General features: G+C 36.1%; 3 protein-coding genes across 12 annotated transcripts; 1 reads left to right on the top strand and 2 right to left on the bottom strand.

Moving 5' to 3' along the window:
• Nucleotides 1-945: 945 nt before the first annotated feature.
• Nucleotides 946-2,484, bottom strand: LOC114748454 (pentatricopeptide repeat-containing protein At1g77360, mitochondrial-like). The gene has a single exon (XM_028936853.1). The coding sequence runs from the start codon at nucleotides 2,482-2,484 to the stop codon at nucleotides 946-948; it is 1,539 nt and encodes a 512-aa protein (XP_028792686.1).
• A 1,494-nt stretch (nucleotides 2,485-3,978) lies between these two features.
• Nucleotides 3,979-11,899, bottom strand: LOC114748502 (nucleolar complex protein 4 homolog). Of its 2 annotated transcripts, none has more exons than XM_028936932.1 (15): nucleotides 11,481-11,899; nucleotides 11,300-11,392; nucleotides 11,133-11,206; nucleotides 10,695-10,756; nucleotides 10,419-10,470; nucleotides 8,796-8,896; nucleotides 7,912-8,006; nucleotides 7,707-7,808; nucleotides 7,201-7,259; nucleotides 6,921-7,095; nucleotides 6,055-6,228; nucleotides 5,568-5,724; nucleotides 4,849-4,906; nucleotides 4,627-4,732; nucleotides 3,979-4,502 (listed from the first exon to the last, which is right to left on the bottom strand). In XM_028936932.1, exons 1-15 carry the CDS (start codon nucleotides 11,820-11,822, stop codon nucleotides 4,314-4,316), a joined length of 1,839 nt encoding a protein of 612 aa, XP_028792765.1. In that variant the 5' UTR covers nucleotides 11,823-11,899; the 3' UTR covers nucleotides 3,979-4,313. The 2 variants fall into 2 exon arrangements, with proteins under 2 accessions (XP_028792765.1, XP_028792766.1); XM_028936933.1 differs by having other exon boundaries at nucleotides 7,912-8,003.
• A 2,543-nt stretch (nucleotides 11,900-14,442) lies between these two features.
• Nucleotides 14,443-20,284, top strand: LOC114748481 (senescence-associated protein AAF, chlorolplastic). Of its 9 annotated transcripts, none has more exons than XM_028936894.1 (14): nucleotides 14,443-14,523; nucleotides 15,637-16,026; nucleotides 16,311-16,442; nucleotides 16,630-16,700; nucleotides 17,244-17,320; nucleotides 17,424-17,495; nucleotides 18,070-18,162; nucleotides 18,288-18,370; nucleotides 18,443-18,572; nucleotides 18,653-18,721; nucleotides 18,806-18,909; nucleotides 19,419-19,494; nucleotides 19,598-19,888; nucleotides 20,005-20,284. In XM_028936894.1, the coding sequence occupies exons 2-13, from the start codon at nucleotides 15,698-15,700 to the stop codon at nucleotides 19,775-19,777; spliced, it is 1,416 nt and encodes a 471-aa protein (XP_028792727.1). In that variant the 5' UTR covers nucleotides 14,443-14,523; nucleotides 15,637-15,697; the 3' UTR covers nucleotides 19,778-19,888; nucleotides 20,005-20,284. The 9 variants fall into 9 exon arrangements, with proteins under 9 accessions (XP_028792727.1, XP_028792728.1, XP_028792731.1 ...); XM_028936895.1 differs by having other exon boundaries at nucleotides 16,627-16,700; nucleotides 17,244-17,293; XM_028936893.1 differs by having other exon boundaries at nucleotides 14,450-14,523; nucleotides 16,627-16,700; nucleotides 20,010-20,284.
• The last annotated feature ends 1,341 nt before the right edge of the window (nucleotides 20,285-21,625 follow it).

The following is a 21,625-nucleotide window of genomic DNA, read 5'->3' as shown; positions in this document are numbered from 1 at the left end:
ATAGGCTAGACAAGACTTAAAGTAGGTCACGTCATAGGCTCTTCATAAAGGCCCAACATATTTTCTTTCCTAGTCAGACTTAATATGAATTTCATATTTTATAATAATTGATATATTGATATTCGATGTCGACATATAAATGTTTATATCCATAACTCGTCCTGCATTTTCAATCATTCACCCAGCTTAATGCAATTAGACAATTCATGCCGGATTAGCATGCAGAAGGCAGACCAGGATATAGAGATTGTTATGTAGTTTCCACTTCAACTTGCATATCGTTCGAAGCCACAAAAACAGGTCAGAAGGTTAACAGCTGAAAAAGGATCTCCAAATACAAGGTCAAACATGTAAAGAAGACTCAGGCCGAAAAACATGTAAAGAAGACCATAGGAACAGCATCAATGCTATCTCTCTGTCCCTCCGATGAATCCTATCTGTCAATTTATCCAAAAAGAAGTGAAAAGCTTCACTTTTCAACATACAGTATCAGAGCATAAGCTGTTTCGACTTGTAAGAGTAGTGCTCAGCGAGCACAACCCTACAGCCATAGGATGCCTTGTTGCAGACTATGCAACCTTCACAATATGAATGAGCCATTCCTCTTCCCTAGTGGAAATTGTATCGGGGAAGAAGAGAACAAAAGGGAACAGAACAACATCATTCTAATTCAGTAACGCCATCATAAATCTCCATCCACTAGACAGCTTATCCCCACTTATTTGTGGCGGTTTTAGCATCAGAACGTAAACTCAAAAGTCAAAACCACGAAGGTCAACTAAACCAAAGTTCACAATAGGACTATACTTATCCAGAGTAGACCATGATCAAACCATACCGTACTTATGCAGAATTTTAAACTGACTGCATATAGTTTTGGCCAAGCACGTCCGAGTGCAGCAGAGACAAGCAAAAATTTCAATGCTGATTTTTACATGCATAAATTCAGTAAAGTCTAACTACCTCGTGAGTCTTCCACTTCCTCACAAGTCCCTCATACACGAATTCTTTTCTTGCTTTGACAAGGCTTTGCTTCAGCTTAGCCAATGAGGAAGATGTTAGCTTTATTCCTCTGTCAATTATATCCTCTGCATACTTAACTGCTTCTGGCACTCTCTTTAGATCACAAAGTCCTACGACCAATAAATTTGCTGTCTCCTCCAGATCCTTCTTGAAATTATCCACCAGGCATTTCCAAATTCTTATCGCCATATTAGGATCCCGGCTATCTATGTAAATTCTAACAGCTGTCTCACAATTAGGCTGGTCGGGAACACACTCATTTTTTATCATCTCAGTGAAAAGCAGCGAAGCTTCCTGCAGTTTCCTGCCCTTGATCAAGAAGCGAAATAACAAGTTATAAGTTAATGAATCAGGAAATGCCCCTCTGTAAACCATATCGTCTAACATTCTTTTTGCCGTATCTATATCATTTCGGTAACAGTACAAAGCGATCATGGCATTGCACATACGTGGATCGGGTTTCAAGCCCAGCCTCTCCACCACTATCTCCCAGAGCATCTCGGCAACCCGGGTATCATGACACTTGACACACTCATCCAGGGCAACCTTGAAAAATTTCATGCCCGGGTAACACTTGTTTTCTCTCATGGAATCAAAGAATTTAAGAGATTCATGGATCCCATTGGGTTCCCTAATTAAAGTACACAGGAAGGAATCATAAGCGGGTGCATTACTTGGATCCCAACCTATCTCTATCACCATCTCTGCGAAAGTATGCCTAGCACTAGTACCATTCCGTTCACTCTCCCATCCCTCCAACAAAATAGCATAAGTATCAGGGTCTGGCCTAATAATCCCTTTGGCAATGCGCAAATACTCGTACGCATCCACGGTCCTGCCTTCCCTACAAATGGCACTCAGAAGCGAATTTAAGGCAATAATATCCCGTGGACACCCATATTTCTCCATAACATCAAAAGTCATGATCGCTTCCTGGACACGGCCTACGGCAACGTAGCTACTGAAAACAGAAGCAAAAGTCGCAAGCGAAAGCAGCCCTTCCTTTTTCATAGATTTAATAGCATCCCACATTGCATCGAAAAAGAGATTCTTGCCCAATAAATCCACAACCAGATTCCAAGAGTAGGGACTATGGTTGTCCTTGAGCTGGTACCCCGACCATCGGAAGAACTTCACCGCAGAACCCGGAAACCCGTAAGACAATTTGAGGACTTCTTCGACGTCTTCTTGAGTGATCGGAATCCCAGCCTCATCGAGGACTTTCTCGACGTCCAGGGAAGGGGTACTGGAGACGATTTCACATAGCGTCTTGATCTTCGGAGACAGCGTTGGGACCTCAAGGTACGAGACGAAGGTGGGACACTTTTGTTGGGGCAGTTGGTGTTGACCATCGTGGTACTGATAAGGTGATCTATGGGAAAAAGCGAGGCACTTCTTGCGAGAGTCTGAGGTCGAAGGCGGTGAATGGTCATGGTAATGCCTCTTTCTATGCAGATCCATGATTTCGCCGGCAAATTTACAGAAACCCTAACAGCATCGTCAAACGGTATTGCTACATTGTTATTCCCTTGCTGGCGAGCCACAAAAAAAAAAAATATTTTTTTTTTTGGCCAACCATATTTTCTTTCTTTTCCTTTTATATGTGTTCAACGAAGATTTTCTTTCACTAATAAAAAGAAAATTTGAGGTTTACTTTCCTTATTTTTTTTTGGCCCGATTTTAGGTTTACTACCTTCTGAATGCCACGTGGGGTCCTAACTAAAACTAAGCCGTCATCAGTCGTCTCCAACAATACGGGGGAGTGACATTAGCCGATATGCCTTTCTTACTGCCTTTAATTTTTAATATAAAATTTCATTTAATTTTTATTTTAATCTTAATTAAAAAATCTCAATCTATTTTATCTCTTATATTTATGTATTTTTTTAAGAAAGTCTTTCTAATAATGACAGTTTTAGCTAATATACTTGATTAGTAAGGATCTTTTAGAAAAAATATCATCTATTTATTACAAATAACTAACTTAATTTATTTCTTTAATCTCTTCAAATTAGTCAACTAAGTTTTATAATTAAGATCGGAGGTAGTAACTTTTAATCTAGTGACATAAAAATTTCTTTATAGGTAATAAATTATAAATTCTATCCGCTCATGACTTTTGGTTGTCAATGCCTTTCCATTTAATTCAGGAAAAAAAATCCGTTTTTGGAAAATGGTCTATCAAATTCAAACTCTTCAATTTTGATGGAATGTTGGAAATTTGCATTAGTTTCAGGGATGAGGGATGAGAAAGAAAAGTACATCACGGTGTTATCTACTCCTCCGGTCCTAATTATAAAACCCATTGACTTATTTGAGGAGATTGTAAGTTAAGTTGGTTATTTATAATAAATAAGTGTTGTCATTTTTAAAATATCTTTGCTAATTAAGTATATTGGTTAAAACTTCATTATTAGAAGGATTATCTTGGGAAAAAATGCAAATATAAGAGATAAAATGGATTGGGGTCTTATAATTAGGACCAAATAAAAAGTCAAATTGGTTCTTATAATAAGGACGGGAGGAGTATTTTAGTATTATTGTATTATTTTGACATATGATCCCTTACTTTTATATTTTTAATTTTTCACTCACATCATATCACACCTTTATATTCATAAAAAAATTAAAAAAATTAAAAACATCATAAACCTACTAAAATTCTCAAAACGTATATTTTATTTATTTTATAGAAAACTTCAACCAAAAATGAGGTGAATTTCCCCTCTTTTTTCTTTTTACCATAGGTTATTACCACTAGCTCATTTTTTACATTCCAACCAACCAAATAAAAAAGTTATGTAATAGATATATTTTCATCATTTAAGATCATACACTTATAAAGTGTTTAGATAAAAACAAAACCATAATTAGAAGTGATTTCACGATTAACAAAATAAATATGTAGAAAAATTTGTCTCAATTTACGAAAAATATTTTTAAAAAGCACTTATGGGCTCATCCAAATACCCCAATATACTTGTTTAAATGAAATAAGCAAATTAGGCTTACAAAATTAAATTTATTAGTTACAAAAGGTAATGGCATATGAGTTATGGGATAAAGGAAAAGTAGATAGTGCCAATAACCGTTATTCTTTTACTTCCTTCTCATCTTTAATCAAATCAAAATTCTACTGAATGAATACAGAAAAATCCATCGTGATCATCAACACCTCTAATTATTTCAGATTGCAAACCCGTCCCTACCAAGAAGCGACATCTGCAGATTTCTAGAGAATGGTGACGCAACTTAACAAGGCTGCAGATTTTGTTGGTGCGAAACATGTATCACGGACCTTCTTTCCGTTGCCGTTTAGCAGGGCTGTAAAAATGTTCTGAGATATCCCTCTCATTAATCTCTTGGGCTGCTTCTGCTTCCAATTTGAAAGTCCAACCGGCAGAATCAGTAGCTGAAAACAAAGAGGATGGAGTTGACTTGTAGAATGCGAGGGGAACTTGCTTTACCCTCCGCCTAATCTGCAAATTAATAGTTAAGTTGTCATCAGCCGATGTGTGCTTCCCCTCAATTCTTCAGTTGTACAAACAATATAAGCGGGATTATTGAAGGAAAAAAGAGAAAGGAGAAAACATCATATATCACCTCCTCTCCAAATACTGTAGCATATGAACCTGAACTGAAATCCTCGACCTTTATTTCACTTGTTTTGGCCCTCACGGTCAAATCAGTCCCAAGAGACAAAGCAAATCTAACAGCAAAACAAAGGCATGTGAGATTAAGGGTATAGTTTCTCCAAGTCAAAACACGATGGAAAAAAATAAAAAGGAAAATCAAGAGGACAATAGTCAGCATCAGCACACTTGCCTTGACACAGGAGGACAGTAGTGTTGAAGAATGCTATCTGTCTCCCAAAGAGAACTCCCTGCTCCAAGACATCTCATTAATTGAAAAGTTTAGGATATATAGAATTTTGCCTCCTAAATATACTTGACAGACAACCACACTGGAAAAAGTAAGCAGAGGAGACATATTCCAGTAAGTACTGAAGATTGATATATTCACACTTGCTAATACACAAGTTCCCCCGCTTAAATGGCTCCAAATATTCAGACCTCTGGCGGATAGAATCTTTCTGCATAATCTAAAGTCCTTCAGCCTAGCTTACATTGTTTTGCCTAATCATACAAGTGATAACATCTGAGATAATGAATATGAGACAAAGAAACTACCAAATACAAGCTTTAGTCTTGATCTCAAAACACCTGAGATGATCTTCTCAAGAACAAGAAATTAGAAGTGAAGTTCTAGTACTATATTTGCATGTATTGATAATATGAACTAGCATCAATGTAAGAAGCAAGCAGTGTAACGGCAGTCCAGGAGGAGCTGGCAAAATATGAAGAATGTATCAAACCAATGGAATAAGAAAATAATTCACAATTTGGAGGAACAGGCTGAAATATGCAAGATGTTATCAAACCGAAGTTGTTTCATTCAGTTATATCAACCATGCAATTCCCTGAACTCTAGGGCATTCAATATGCCAAAGTTTGGTAGAAGAATAAAATAAACTGGATACTTACTCATTGCCCAAGAATCCCTGGGATTAGTTTCCCCATTGTTAAAGTGGTCAATGCCTAATTTCTTGCAGGGCATAGCACCAGTCTTGGAGTCATCAATTTTATCAGAGATGACTTTATTTGTTTTAGATTCATCTTTCCCTTCCTCATCACCATCCTCCTGCCCATAGAATAAATTATTGTCCAATCAGAACATAAGAAAGAAATTGTTTTACTCACAGATGTACCATACGTGTTACCAAGAGGAGTGCACTTCCAGAATTTGGCACAAATAGATATCTCAAAAAAAGATAGAAGATCAAAGGATAATTCGAACTGCCCCTAAAGTTGCTACGAGTGTCACTTAATTAAACTAGGTTCTTGGTGACAAAAAAGGCATCTTTGTGGGGCCAACAGACAATGAATTCAAGTCCATAAGCCAAGCACAGAATCCAGGAAAAATAATAAATGTAAAAGAATGAATTAAGAAAACAAGGGTACTGTGTCTCACCCGATGAACCAAGCAGTTAATTGAAGGATGTCTCCGCAAGAGATTATGAATCAAGGCAATGATAACCAATGCTCCTGAAGGAGAGACTGAAAGCAACAGTCTACTCAATTTCTTCGCAAATGAAGCAGCCAGATAAGCAGGAAGAAAAGCTGACTTAAGGCAAGAATCAAGAAGCTGCAGATGCCAAATTATAAGCGGCCAAAAATTGGCAATTAGCATACGTACAAGATTAACATAAACTTCATTTCATCCAAAAAAAAAAAGAAAAAGAAAAAAGAAAAGATTAACGTAAACTTCAATATGTAATTGAATATTTTCTGATCAACCCTCGTGCTGGCTCAAACATTTTAACTTTTCCCATATGAGATATTCAGGGAAGTGTTCTACATGAGGATCCCACCGTGCTCATTTAAAGGCTACTTCTGAGGTACTTGTGAGACGCACACCTAGGGGGAACACTGACTTGATGCATCTTTTCTGTAATCAGTTTTGAGTCAATTTTCGGTTTTGCTATTTCTATTGTTGCTTAAGAGAATGCCTTGATTATCATTTCATGTACCTTGCTCTTCATTTTGTTCACATTAAAAGCTACTTTTTTATTCAAATATATCCAAAATCTACATTAAAATAGAGAAATATATGTCGCTCAAAGGTCTGCACCAGACTAAACTCCTCAGGCAAGCCTAATAGCTGTAACAATGCATTATGACTTCTCATCCATGAAACAATGATTGATTAACGCATCAGTTTTTCTCTTTTGGGGGGGGGGGCGATGATTTATGCTGTGAATATCCAAATTTGTCCTTCCATCCTGTTAATTATTTTAACTTGCAACTGTAATTGATAAGTAGTTAATTGAGCATTACCTGGAAAAACTTAGCTCGGTGTTTAGCCATAAAGATAGATGGAACTAAGAGAGCATAGAGTTTTTCATAGAAATTTGGGTATTCCACTCCATGCTGGGTCATCAGGACATGAAGGCTGCTAAGAGCCATGACACTAACAACACCCCCAACATCATACGACCTTGTTAAGAAATCGCTGCACATAAACAAATCAACATTAACAAGTCAACATCGACAAACATAAAAATTAAATTTATTTGCCAAAAAAAAAAATTACATTTTATGTATCACAAACACTTACCATAGCATATTAGGTTTTGTCAAATGAGGAATAACTGCTTGGTGAAGGTTAACAAGAACCTGATAATGAGAAAAACATGTTTCTCAGGAAATAAATAAGACAAGGACCCAGCTTAATGCATTGATTTCAGAAAAGGTAGTAACCAGAATCACAGCTTCAATAGGAGACAAAGAAAGTTGGCACCCAATGTAATGATAAAAAGGACCAAATGTTTTAGGCTTTCCTAACACCCTTAATTCGTGAACAAAAGAAAATTATTAGTCACTGCATTCTGCTAGGGCCTAGACTTACACACCTAAAAGTACGGACCAAACATTTGAGGCCAGGATTTTCAGCTTGGTAATATTCTCATGACATGGCAAATATGTAGAACAGCAAAGGCCATAATACACAAGCATTTTGATATTTTATATGAAATAATCATATGTCCTAACATTTTAGGAAACAAGAATACAGGCGCATGTTCAAAGGTATAAGAACAGAAGTTCAAGAACCATGAAGATTACCTCCTTGTACACAGCAAGTGGAAGTGGCAACCTAAGATATGAAATCCACGCTTTGCTAAATTTGGATTTCATCTTTTTGGCAATTGTGCCTGCAGAAGTCACCTACATGAATGACAAAAAATAAGAAAATTAATTGTTGGATCGTACAATCTAAAAAAAATGTAGCGTTGAACTTTGCAGAAACAAGAATCATGCAAAAATTTACATTACTATTACGCTTCTCAGTCTTCAGCTGGTTATCATCTAAATCCCCTTCTTTAGAAAGTTGTTCATGTTCACGTTCTTTGGATAAAAAACCTATTAATTAACATTCAAGAAAATTTGAATTTCTATGAACAAGAAGAAAGCAGTATTCTATGCATATTCTAAAAGAACTACACCCCACCCACACATGCAGACAGAGAAAAATTAGAAAGCAACGTAGGAATTAAATATAAAACACCAAGAGAATGAATAAACAATAAGAACTACATGCAAAAATTAACACATATATCACAAACGAATTGGCTGGCACATGGATATACTTAGCAACAGTGTATGTACAAGTCCATAAATGCTAGTGAGTTGATACAGATTCAGCACTTGATGGTATCTGAGTTAGTGTGAACTACGTACACTGAACTAAACTAAGAGTTGCACTTAGATACGATGGAAGAAATAAGATTCATCAATGTCATCTCAGTTGAATCAGTAATCTTGGGTGAAGAAGAATTCCCAACAATATTGACAACAAATTATGATGAAGGTGCAACCTATGACAATGAAAATGTAGGCAATACCAATTATGAAGGCATAAATAAGGTGCGATCATAAGAACTAAGAAGCAAGCGATTTGAGGTCACCAGAAATTGATTGGTAAGTAGCAATTATAATTTCATTATTTTTATGGCCTGTTTAAGTTCTATTATTATTTTTATTTTCAGGAAAGCAGACACATTAAACACACCATGCAAACCGCTAACCCAACCGGCCCACATCTCACCTCAGGGCTGGCATATCACAGGTCACACTCAATGGCAGTACAGCACTACATCTCGTTATTCATGAGTTTGGGGAAAAATCACGATAACATAAATAGCATGCAATTACCTGATTCACTCCACATCTCAAAATTAGATGGGTTATCCAAGCTTTGAATAGGGGAGGCATGTGATATAGTGCAATATATATTGCGGATGACGTGCTCCAAACTGAAAAAGTGCATTCCAACATTGCCAATAGCAATAAATCAATACCCGATTAGTTAAGTGTATCTATACATCAGGAAGTTTCAGAGATAGACACAACTCTCTAGAAGGAAAATATGCCATTTAATAACATGATCGTGTTTCCAAGCTAAACCTATTAATTAGAGCATTTTGTGCAAAATGCAAATATTTTAGCAATAAAACATGCAAAATTGCAAACTATCACCAGCATGAAAAGGCATGTTTATTAGAGGGCAAATTTTTTTTGAAGACACTGGTAGTCAACAAGTTAGAGATAGGTTATATTTAAGCATAGTCACACCTTATCTTCAAGTATGTTGCAGCACGTGCAGGCCCAACACTGACACTGCCACAACACACATTGGACACGCAAAGAAAACGGGTTCAGACAACTGCTAAAGTTGGATCAGGCTTGAGCTGAACATAACTCGAATGACCAAAAAGGGGGAAAACAGTAGAATAAAAGGTTAGATGACCATTCTTAAAGAGATGAGTGAAGTTTTTCCCTTTTCTATAAACATGAATAATTTTAACTTCTATAGATCAACAAGTTTTGATTTAAGATCCATTTAATGCATCATACAAGGCATGATTGTATTAATTAATACAACATTTTTAAGAGCCCATCATTTTTTGCTGCAAAAAATACAAGTATAAGATTGTCTGCCAAATCTCTCTCATGCATCATTATTATAATTAAGATGCAAAATTTCATGGACAGGCAATGAGTAAGCACTGGCTCAACCAAGGCACATGCCACCAAGCTTAGATGGAGAAGCTTGGTTTGAAAGCAAGCAAGGCACCATGCTACCCCAGGTGCCTACCAGGCTCCTTTTGGGCGTACCATGATCAATTATTTTGCTCTAACTTCTTTAACTTTTCTTTAAATGATAGAACTGTTTGGACAAATACAGCATACATCTTAGTAAAGGATGCTTTTGTCAGCAAAAGAAGAAGTGAGTTTTTCTATTCTACTTGGCATTACACAATACATCAACCTTAGACAGTATTATCTTACATGATAAATTATTTTATACAATGTCATACCGAAGACTTCATAATAAATTTTGTGAAAAATAATCAGATAATATCCCTTTTTGGGTTTCTTTTTTTTGGGGGAGGGGGGGTTTAATAATGACAGTTGTGTTTTCCTCTAGAAGTATATCCCTCACAGAGAGCTTTAAAAAACTAAATGTCGTGTCATCTTCTGTATTTTCTAACTTTAGCATATATGTGTCCGTGTGAGTATTTGTGCTTTAAAGGGACAAGGAAATTTAATCAATTTTATACAAGATGGTCAGGAAGCTCAATTCTCCAAGATTCTAGAAGGAAACGAGGCAATAGAATCAAACTAATCATACTCAAATGGCATTACAATAATAAAAAGAGCATCCCACACAAAGTTAATTGACGACAAATTACATGATAATCCGCACCAATTGATAGAAGAATGGAAAGGGATAAAAGTATGGAGAAACAAAGTAATGGTACAGGCCATACTAACCTTGGGTTCAGTGGACTTTCATTGATACCATCTTCTTTTGCAAGTTTAAAACCTGACAATGACAAACAACTAAGCTATCATATGGAGATTAGTCAGATAGCAGAAATTGCAAAAGAAAACCATTCATAATTTCAAGAGAAAATGATAAAAGAGGACTACTAGAAACGTTCCTCTGGGACCATCTCATAAGGTTAGAACAACAAAGAGACGATTTGCAAGGCCCTTTGCAGGAATGACATGCCGAGAGGACTAAAAGAGGCAGGACAATAAAAGTACCTGATATAACTTTTCCTTCCAATGTCCTAGCAAACCTTCCCAGGCTTATATATGTAAAGTAACTGTATCAAGGAGAATCCTAATTCAGCAGAATAGCTCAACCTTTTAATTGACGTCAGTTATGTATTTAATGGGCAGAATTAATGAAGATTCAAATAGATGCAACGGAATATCTGAAATTATGAAAAAGAGCAAATTGCTTCCGGTAATTCAGTGCAGACTGTACAACAAAGACAAAACATATGTAATGTAAATGGTTGGGACTTTTTATATGAACTAATTGATGCACTTCAAAGCCATTATGAATTGATGCATACGGTTTAACATAATTTTTAGAATATTCAATACTCTCCTTTCTTCAATAAATTAAATTGTTTATTAGATATGAACTACATATGTATATTCAACCAGAAGGAAAGCACGGCAACATAATTATACCGGACGTCCATATATCCGAAATACTTTGATGAGAGCAATTCCACCGGAAAAACGACTTCATCAGAAGAGTGAACCTGAAATTAATAAATCCTATTCAATCAGACAATGCCACCAATGTTGCAAGCGGGAAAAAGAAAAACTTACAATACTGCAGATCAATGACTTACAATACCATGCAGAAGCTTGTGATATAGAGAAGAGGAAAACTTCCCACCATTTGCCACCTTCACAAATTCCATCATAGCATCTAACACGACCTCCTGTTACGTTACTCAAAAAACGACGCAAAAATCAGAAATAACAAACAAAGCTTCTCCTTTATGAGAAAAATGATATTCAGCTACTCACCTTAAGTGTTTCGTCGGATTGTGGGGACACGAAAACGTGAACAAGAGACTTAATGAAGTCATCGAATTTGGAACGGATCCAAACGCGGTATATGAGTTGGGGGTCATGGCTCGATATGTCAAGGGGGGACGATGAAGATGAAGGAAGGTCGGGGAGGAGGGGAAGAAAGAAAGACTGGAGAGAAAGAAGGGATTCGACGACATAATTAGGAGGAGAAGTAGGGGAAATAAAGGAAAGAAGAAGAGGGAGGTTGTTGATGTGAGCACGGGTGGACAGAAGCTGAAGCCCCAGGGTTTTCACGTCAGACAGACCATTGCTTTTCCTCTTCTGCTTGGATGCCATGCTCGCTCGCTCGCTCGCTCCTTGCTCAACAGGCGGGGAACTTTAGGGGTTTAGCAAGGCAGAGATTTTATATCCATCCCGAATAGCAAGGCAACATAAGTCAGTTGCACACTTTCTTATATGCTTTTTTTCATCTCCAACGAAGATCCAAACATAGCCTTTGCCGCACCCCAAAACCACCCCCGCTCCCCCCAAGAAAAGCCTCTCTTTCGGGCCTTCTTATGCCTAAAAAATGCCGTTTCAGCTATTTAACACCAAAGCTTTTTTTTTTGGATTTCTCCTCCGGTATTCCAGAAAAATGGGCGTTTTTCAGCCGTGACAACGTCCCCAGACTAATCCAGATCGAGGGCTTGCAAAGAACCTTTCGGTCGGCGCCCTCTGGCCCCTCAGGGTGCTGCATTCCCACAGCTCGAACTCGAGACCTGTGGTTAAGCTAGGACAGCCCCAACCAGCTGACCTAACCCCTCAGGGTTTTTAACACCAAAGCTTTAACAAAAAGAATTAATCCTCACAGTAAATTAATATTCAAATTTTTGCTACAAAATATGTCTACATAGTATCCAATAATCTATCAAACATGATTATCTCTAATAAAAAGATATCTATGCATTGAATCTAGTAAAAAGGGTTAATTTTTTATAATTTGGTAGATAGAAGTTTGAATCTCTAATGAGAAATATACTCATATTTAGTACCTGACAGTATTTTAAATAGGATTACCTCTAATAGAAGATACATGTACCTACTGAAAAAAAGCCAACAAAACTTGACAAATTTAATCAAAACAAAGTATTTTTTTGGTTGTAAATATAAGATCCAATGTAATTAATATAACAAAACGAGTCTTTTGTGACTCAAATATTAAGATTATTAATATTACATGAAAATCAACTTGCTCTAAACCTAGACTAAAATTTTTAACCGTGTTATTATGAAACTCATAGAAATCGATCAGAGACTGTCAATACTACATTACCTTTGTGATAGCATTACCTGTAGACGTTTAGATAAGGTCTCAATTTGAAATTTGACTTTGAAATATTTATATTGACATGCGTAGGTGCATTTTTGCTAGCTAAAAAAATGAATTGAGCCTGTTTGGTCGACTCGTTTAAGCTTAAAAATTAGGAGGATCGGATTTGAAATTTTTCCATTCAAATGAAAACACAAGCCCTATAGGGCTAGCCTTATAAGGCTAAGGGTTTAAACAGGCTAGCCTTGTAGGACAGAGGGCCAGCCCGTTTAGATATTTTTATAATTTTTTTTATAATTCTAATATTATTAAATTTTTACATTGTTAATAATATTTTAAATATTTAGTTATTTTTATCATTTTAAAATTAAATTTTACAAAATGGTTTGATTTATTTAGTTTTAGACAATAATTTGTCTAGTTAAATTTCTAAACAATAGGTTAATTTGGATTTTAATAACGATTTGATATATATTATAGGGAAAATTGCAAAAAAAAGACCTTAAAATTGTAAAAACGTAAATAGAGACCCTTGACAACTTCATTATAGCTTTTGACAATAATAAAGTTGTCAAAACCCAAAGTGAAGTTGTCAAGGATCCTATCTGCGTTTTTACAATTTCAAGGTCTTTTTTTGCAATTTCCCCTATATTATATATGTTGATATTTTTAAACTATAATATTTGACAACAGAGTATTTTTATACTTATATAACTTGTGATTTTATAATTTGCATTAGAAATTTATAAGTTTCAACAACAATGTTTCTCAAACTAAAGTAAAATAATAACTAGATTGTAAAATTTAAAAGTAAAATTTCTATAAAGGAAAAAACTTGATATTTTTGTTACAAAAGAAAAGTATACTTATAATGATGATGAAGTTTTAAAAGATTAATAATAGTGTTTGTTTATTGTATATTTACACTATAGATAAAACTTTTGAATGTTATTATTTTGTTAATAAATGTTTTAGATGTTCTTGGATGTTAATAGATATTTATATATGATGATGTTTTATATTTGTAACTTAAATTTATTTATATTTATATCTTTTATTAATAATTTTATTGGTTTATTTTTATTTTTTTGATAAAAAACATGAGAAATATGAAAATAATATTTTTTCTTAAAAGGGCTGAAAACCCGCGAATCAGTCCTAAACCTGTTAGCTTAAAGATCGGATCTAACAAATTATAATATTTTTAAAATTTGAACCTTGTAGGATTGATCCTTTTAAGCTTACCTGTATTGCTACCTCTAAGTTTTGCATAAAATAAAAAATTGACAGGACCTGAGTTGAGGAAAAGAAGTAAGAAACTCCACTGTTTTATCTAATTCGATTTGTTCGTCTCAATCTTCACTTGTAAACTTGACAAAGATAAAGATGTCTAACTGTAACTGATGTTAACAAATTTTAGTGGCTTGGGAGATCAGGTAATTTGTAAAATTCCATGATGCTTCATGCTTGTGACCGAGAAAGAAATTAAAAAAAAAATCCCCCGCGATTGTTTGTTGTTGGCATTCGACGAGCCACAGGTTCAGCTGTGGTTCTCATTTCTCCCCCAACGTTATGGGCCCCCTCCTCCCCCATCACACTCTTTATACTGTACGTCGTACATCTCGGCATTTCCCTTCCAGAGAGTTCGCCGAAGGTCAGTTCCTAACGTCCATCTTTCTTGCTTTCTTGACTGCGTTTCTGGAGTTGGACGTTCTATTTCTTCAATGGGTATTGTTATTTGTATTTTTACGGGGTTTTATTTTCATTATTGATGTGCAGTTCTGTTTTCTTTCATCTCAACTGAATCTCAGTTAATCATATTGAAGACGACACTCCCGATGCTGATGGAATAAAATTTGATTATCTGCCTAATTTGAATGTAGAATGTTGCCGGAGAGATTATGATAGCTGGGTATTTTCAAGTTTGAGTGGTTTTACTTATCAAAATATAGTGTGGATTTGAAAATTGTCCCTCAGTGGTTGGAGATGATATTCCTCTATATGCCATATATTCTGTTGAGGGAAAACATCAAAGATTAGGCCATTTTCTTGATTGAAGTCGTGTAATGCAAGATATTTGAGTCTTTTTACCGGGCTGGGAGATGGAATCTTAGACCGTCGACTCATTCCATTTTTGGACTTAGAACGATGCATGATATTTAGCTCAGTAAGTTTTTTGGATAAGTACAGGGCTTTTATTGCCTAAACTGATTCCATTAAGACAAGAATTTTCGGTAGCATCTAAAACTGATAACGATCTAAGTTGTAATTAGTAAGTAACATGAGCGGGGAGTTTATAATTTTTCATCTGAAGTTTCAAATCGATTGAAATGTTTCTTTCATTCTGGCTTAGGCCTTTTCAATTTTTCTTTTCGCAAATAATTGGTTTCGAGCAAGCCTTGGCTTTCACGTGTGAAAGTCTAGCATGCTTTTGACTTCTCTTTGGTTTATACAGATTAACAAAATTATGTCTTTGATAAGTTACATGTGACAATGGGATGTCTATCTTTTCTCAGAGTTCGGTGAGAGATAGATTCATAGGGAGAAAATATATTGAAATAAATTACAGTGACTATTAATAAAAATTTCAAGCATAATGTCGAACCTATTAGTCACTTCATTAATCTTCAGTGAGATATCCGAAGTATGAATGATATGGATGTTTGGTTCCCCAACCATTCTTCTTAGTCCCAATCCCATAAGGAAGGGGGGGCCTTTTCTTATCAAAGATTTTGTGTTATTGCAAAATCCCTGATTTCATCGTGGACTTAAGTGTTTATTCCCCTCTCTGTGTTTTCCTTTTTTTTTTTTTAAATTTTAATTTGCTTGCTTGTAATACAGGCTTGAGATGTCTGTAGTGCTATGAAAGCAAGGCCTATCTGATTCTGATTTTGAAGTCCTGATGGCACTTGCTGCAAACAAGGTTTCAAATGGTCCTATCGTGACTTATCGGACAATTGGCTGTAGGTCACATGAAAAACTTAATTTCTTGATGTCCACAAGGAACAACAGGGTACAACTTCCAAGATATGGAGTCCAACATGGACAACTGAATCATATATGTCTCTTGGTAGAGGGATCAACCTTATCCAATGAGATTTTTGGGTGCATGTGTAGAAATCCTGTCAGCCTTATCTCCAAGAGATCTTTCTTGTGCAAATCATCAGGATCAAATAATATTGAGGAGAAAGAATGCGTTACAACTTACATGGATGTTTCAGATTTAACAAGGTAGAAGAACAATGATTATTTACTTAACATTTCTTCCGTTTCATATATTGTGTTACCTTTTTATGCTGTGTACCATTTGTGAACATTTACCCTTGATTTCTTTCCCAGACTCTCAGTTGTCACCTTTTTTTTTTTTTTTTGGCCCGCCCACCTCTGTTGTCACTTTATTTCTTGGTCGACCCAGCCCTTTATCTTTTGCATGATATGAATGGTGCTTCTTATTTTTTCCAAAAATTTATGCCATGGTTCGAACTCAGATTTCAGAGATTCTGTAATATGTGCAGTGTACGTACTAAAGAAGAGAAAGATTACTACAGTAATTCTGGTCGGGGCCTGGCTGAAGCTTGTAGATTTGTTTGTAATGATGCAAAGTTTGTAAATGAAAGGGCTCGTCACGACATTGTCTTGCTCTCCCGGTACTGTCCTATGACTTGTGGTATTGTACTGTTTCTATTCGAGATGTACTTCCATAATTGTTCATCAAGCCACTTCTCTTTAGTTGTTTTTGAAGCCACCTATACAAAAGAATGTTCACTGTTCAGTAGAGATACCATAGTTTTTAGGTTCATGGAAGTAACTGTTAACTATTTGTTTCCTCAGTAGCATATTGAAATTGGAAGCCCGTGCGCGCCAAGATGTTGCTTTTCTTGGGACAGAATTTCTTAAGCTTGATGGTTAGCTCATTTACCTTGTTCTAAACATGTGCTGTTCTAGTTTATCTTTGCATCACTTTTTTATCTGATTCAGAACTAATCTTGCTAGATGTAATAGTTGGGGTATACACATGTAAATCTATTGTGTCTTATCACGAGGTTTCTTATGTTCATCTGTTTCCCTCTACTCCCTTGCACCATGAGCCAAAAGAAAGGAGCAAAGATGTTAAATGATAACAAAGTGTACAAACCTAGAATATTCAATATAATTAAAACATAAAATGGTTTTGTATCATTTAGATGATTATTTTTTGGAGCAACAGGGCAATAGGGAAATATTATAATATTAATGATCATGTCATGCTAATCTGGTATCACCTCTTGTAATTTATTTCTATACATGCATGCAACTTCATTTCCTTTTAACTCTTGCTTTTCTCTTAAAGGGGGAATTAGGAGCAGGATTTTTTTTAACCACTTTTTGCTTAAATATTCTATAATGATTTTTATACATATATGGCGTGTTTATTGTTTACTTAGATGTACTTCACTTTTGCTGTGTAGCTCGGGCTAGAGAGGATACTGAGAGAATTGATCGTGATGTCAAGAAAAGAGTTGAGCGCCTTAATCGCATAGCTTCTGTCTGTATCACTTAGAATCTTTAAATTATTTTTCCGACAGAGAAAAAGCTGCACATAAGTGATATATTTCATGCTGATTTTTCTTTTTATATATACTCTAAAGTTCTTGAAGGATCAAGCCCAGTCGACATTGAAAAGTGCTGCTGATAAGCATTGGAGTGATGGAGCCTTGGAGGTAAAGACATAATTATTATGCATTTGCAAATTAAGATATTTGTTTCAAGGGATATTATCGAATAGTGCAGAACGGAAGGTAGAGACAGTAGAAATATGCTATATAGTGCTCGATGATTTGTTTTGATTGATAAACCAGTGTTTATATGGAGCATTGGGCTTTGATTACGAGCAGGGAAGAATTGAATATAATAAAGGAACATTAATGCAGAATGAAATTAGTATCTCACGGTCTGTGCCTAGGTATTAGGAGCATTGAATAAGGAAAATACCATCAACAGTCAGGACTAATCTTAGGCTACGATTTCTAACACTCCCCTTAAGCTGGAGAATAGATATTGAGCATTCCTAGCTTGCTTTGAAGCCCTTCGTATTGAACTCTTGCTAGAGGTTTGGTCATGATGTCAAAATGCATACAAATTATAAGAGAATTCATGATTCTTTTGGATTATAAAACTCACTTTTTTCCTCTGGTAATTTGTTCATTAAAGAAAAAAGGGATTTGATGATTCAAAATGCATACAAATTATAAGAGAATTCATAATTCTTTTTGACGCAACCCCCTAAACTTTCAGGCTGATCTGCGCCTTGCTGACTTCCGTGCTAAGCAACGTGCAATGGAAGATGCCCTTATGGCCTTGGAGGTGATACTATATGTTATGCAAGTGGTGACTGTGAATGATTTGTTTTTTAAATCGCTTTGTAATTTCTGGCATTTTTCTGCTTAACTAGGTCTTTTTCATTTATCCTATTTCAAACTTCAAGGTGCATATTTTTTTGCTATTATCTCCAGGGGAAGAAATTTACTTTCTATCCTGTGAATATGCAGTTTGTCAAAAACATCCATGACATGATGGTGAGAAAGATGTATAAGTTGTAAGTATAACTTGTACGCTTCCTTATAATTATAGGAAGCTTTGAATGGTTTCTGATCATGTTGAGATGCAGTCCTTCAGGCAGAGATAAAGGCTCTTTGTCAGAAAATGGTTTAAGAGGACGTATAAGGCTGGAGAAGAATGGAAAAACCATTGATTTCTTTCCCGGGGATGTGTCTACTGACCGAATTATGGCTCTTCAGGTCTCTTTTTTGTTTTGTTCACCCTTTAACTAGTTGAATCGGGACATGAAGCAATTGTATCCTAAAGTTTAAATGTCCAGGAAGCTTACTGGAGTATGGCCTCAGCACTCTCTGAAGCTGATGGAATTGATTACACTGATCCCGAAGAGGTTTTAACCTTTAATATTTATGTTCCTGTATTTTGGTCATTATTTAAGTATTTAATTTAGCTACTTTTTCCGCTTCGGAAGCAGCTTGAGTTGTTGATTACAACTCTTATCGACCTTGATGCAATGGATGGTAAACAAAGTGTATCTCTGTTGGCAGAGTGTTCCAGTTCTCCTGATGTCAGTACTAGGTGAGCTTATTATGATGGTATAATTTCTCAAAGAATATACTCGCATGTTTGATCAAAGGTACATAGTTAAGCAAAAAACCTATAATTTTTTTTAAACTTAATTTCTTTGCTTCTAAGGCATCCGGCAATAATTTAACAAACAGGACAAGTTTTTATCGCTGGGTTTCTACTATGCGCCTTGATGAGCATCAGCACAGCTGGCTTGACAAATTTGAATGTGTTCCATTAATGGTGTATTTTTCATTATTTTGTCACAAATTTACTAAATCCTCAAATATTTCTTTGTAGAATTCCCCTGCTACTGAGTTATCCAACATTGAACTTGTAAATGATGAAAGCTTCTGTTGGTTACATGGGAAATATTCTACATCAAGTTATATGTAAAACAAACAGCAAAGAACAAGCTTACTACAGCTTACATTAATGCATTCCAGAATATGCTTTTCCTCTCTTTGGCTTGCTTCTGTTTGTATATATATTCTGCTTCGTTGATGGGTGTGTGATTTTAGACAAGCATTAGCCAATGCACTGGCAGCAGCACCATCCATGTGGACTCTCGGAAATGCAGGGATGGGAGCATTACAGGTGAGAATAAATGATATTGGATTTCTGAAAGTAGTACTTTCGATGTGTCTCCGTCTCATCTTTGTCCCTTTTGCCAAATTGTTGCCTTTGGTTCTTGTTGCAGAGACTTGCAGAAGATACCAATCTAGCCATTGCTGCTGCGGCATCCAAAGCTATTTATGAACTTAAAAAACAATGGGAAATAGAGGAGGGAGATAGCTGGACCTTTGTGGTGAACGAAAATACGTTGCATGAAAAAGAAAGCGGGAAATTTGACAATGAAGGGGAAAATGACAAAAATTGAAGATCAACTAAATATTTGTATTGGACGGTTTAGAGTTCTAACTATTATAGAATCAACTCAGATCCGCTCTAGGAAGTGAATATTGCTGGTGTGATGATGCCATTTTAGTTGGTAAGCATATAATTCAGTTTAATTGATCGTCATGTACATGTAACATGCGGAGGTGTAACGCGATGGTGTATTATTCATCTTATACTGATCAAACGTTGTTCTCTTGTCTGATGCAGTGCAGAAGTTGAGCTGGTTGTTGCGCTTTACTGCCGTATCATCAATAACATGTATGAAGACACCTTGAGTGCGGCACAACTGGGGCTAAGAAGTTCTAAAATCTCATTCCTTAGAAGTTAAAACACAATATATTCAGTTTGTCCACTGAAGAAAAGTATATTCATGTAATATATTTTCTTCTTTTATTGTTGGTTGATCTGAAAATTATAGACAAAATGACCGTCACCTATGCAGTCATGGAATACTAATGGTTTCTCTACTTTTACGGTTCTCTTTTATTCTTAGTTCTTATTAAAAGAATTTGGAAAATGATTTGAGTGCAATTGAGTTCGTGAGATTCCAAATCAAGCCTAATCTCACTGTCTCCATTTGGATGTAGGAGTTACCAAATACTTAAATTATAAATTTCAAACACAGCATCTTAGATCACGGAGATAATAGTTAAATCCCAAAAAAAAAAAAAAACCAAACAACATGGGCTTCGCTTGTGAAAAACCATGCATAACAAATCTGAATTACCAAGTTGGTTTGAGAATCACATGTAAGTATTCCAAAGTTTGATTATTAATCACGTTGAATATCACTGTATCGTTAGCTGGCAAAGGGCTAAGAGCGTCTAAAAGTCAAATACCCTGCCCTTCACCCAACTTTTTTTAAAAATAATAAATTTATTTAGTCTTGCAATCATAAAAGCTAATATATGTATAAGGAAGTTTAGACTTTTATCAATACTACGAGAAACTAGAAATAAACGGGTACAGAGGTGCACGACATTCGTGAAAAATATATTTAGGGTGTAGGCTTTGAGATTTAGGGGCTTACAGTAAGAAGATTATGGTGTGGAGTTTAGGGTTTAAGGTTTGGGCACTTGGGAACTAGGCATGGGATTGGAGTTTAGGACTTAGGCTTAGGCTTAGGCTTAGGGCTTACGGATCATAGCTTAGATCCATATCTATGCCAAGGTTTTAGATGAAAAGGAAAAAAAATTGAATGCACCCAGTTAGTTAGTTTTTCAAAAATTCTGTTTTGGACGATTGAATGACAATAGGTGCATTTAATATGCATTTCTCGATTCTAATCCTTTAAATCCTTTGGCCATTCAGGAGCTTTGAATAATTGCATACGAATGCTACTTAGATCTCAGGGCATTACGATAGTTTAGGGGATAAGGGTTTAGAGCTCAATGCTTAGTGTATGGGGTTCAGGGCTCAAGGCCTAGGTTTAGGACTCCAAGTCTAGGGCCCAGGCTCTAGGGTTGAGTCGGGTCTAGGGGTTTATGGTTAGGGTTAGGGGGGTTTCTGGGGTTAGGGTAGGGTTCGAGGGAGTATGGTTTGCGGTTTAGGGTTTAGGGTTGGGGGTTTAGGGCTTAGGGTTTAGGGTTTTAGGGGTTTAGGGTATTAGGGTTCGGGGTTCGGGGTTCGGGGTCGAGGGTTGAGGATTGAGGGTTGAGGGTTTAGGGTTGAGGGTTTAGGGTTTTAGGGTTTAGGGTTTGGGGTTTAGGGTATTAGGGTTCGGGGTTCGGGGTCCGGGTTCGGGTTCGGGTTGAGGATTGAGGGTTGAGGGTTTTGAGGGTTTAGGGTTTAGGGGTGTTAGGGTTTAGGGTTTGGGGTTGGGGTTTGG

This window comes from Neltuma alba, unplaced genomic scaffold, assembly GCF_004799145.2.
Source record: "Neltuma alba isolate B1F8T4 unplaced genomic scaffold, ASM479914v2 tig00005722_pilon, whole genome shotgun sequence".
In the NCBI taxonomy this organism is placed as follows: domain Eukaryota; kingdom Viridiplantae; phylum Streptophyta; class Magnoliopsida; order Fabales; family Fabaceae; genus Neltuma; species Neltuma alba.
Note: the sequence above shows the minus strand (reverse complement) of the source record. Positions and strands in the feature narration are given on the sequence as shown.

Coding starts and splice junctions, on each gene's coding strand:
- LOC114748481 (XM_028936893.1), top strand. CDS start 15,698: ATGGCACTTGCTGCAAACAAGGTTTCAAATGGTCCTATCGTGACTTAT. Junction 16,701..17,243: donor AGAATTTCTTAAGCTTGATG/GTTAGCTCATTT, acceptor TTTGCTGTGTAG/CTCGGGCTAGAGAGGATACT. Junction 18,722..18,805: donor ATTACACTGATCCCGAAGAG/GTTTTAACCTTT, acceptor CTTCGGAAGCAG/CTTGAGTTGTTGATTACAAC.
- LOC114748454 (XM_028936853.1), bottom strand. CDS start 2,484: ATGGATCTGCATAGAAAGAGGCATTACCATGACCATTCACCGCCTTCG.
- LOC114748502 (XM_028936932.1), bottom strand. CDS start 11,822: ATGGCATCCAAGCAGAAGAGGAAAAGCAATGGTCTGTCTGACGTGAAA. Junction 7,096..7,200: donor ACAAAACCTAATATGCTATG/GTAAGTGTTTGT, acceptor GTTTATGTGCAG/CGATTTCTTAACAAGGTCGT. Junction 6,229..6,920: donor ACCGAGCTAAGTTTTTCCAG/GTAATGCTCAAT, acceptor TGGCATCTGCAG/CTTCTTGATTCTTGCCTTAA.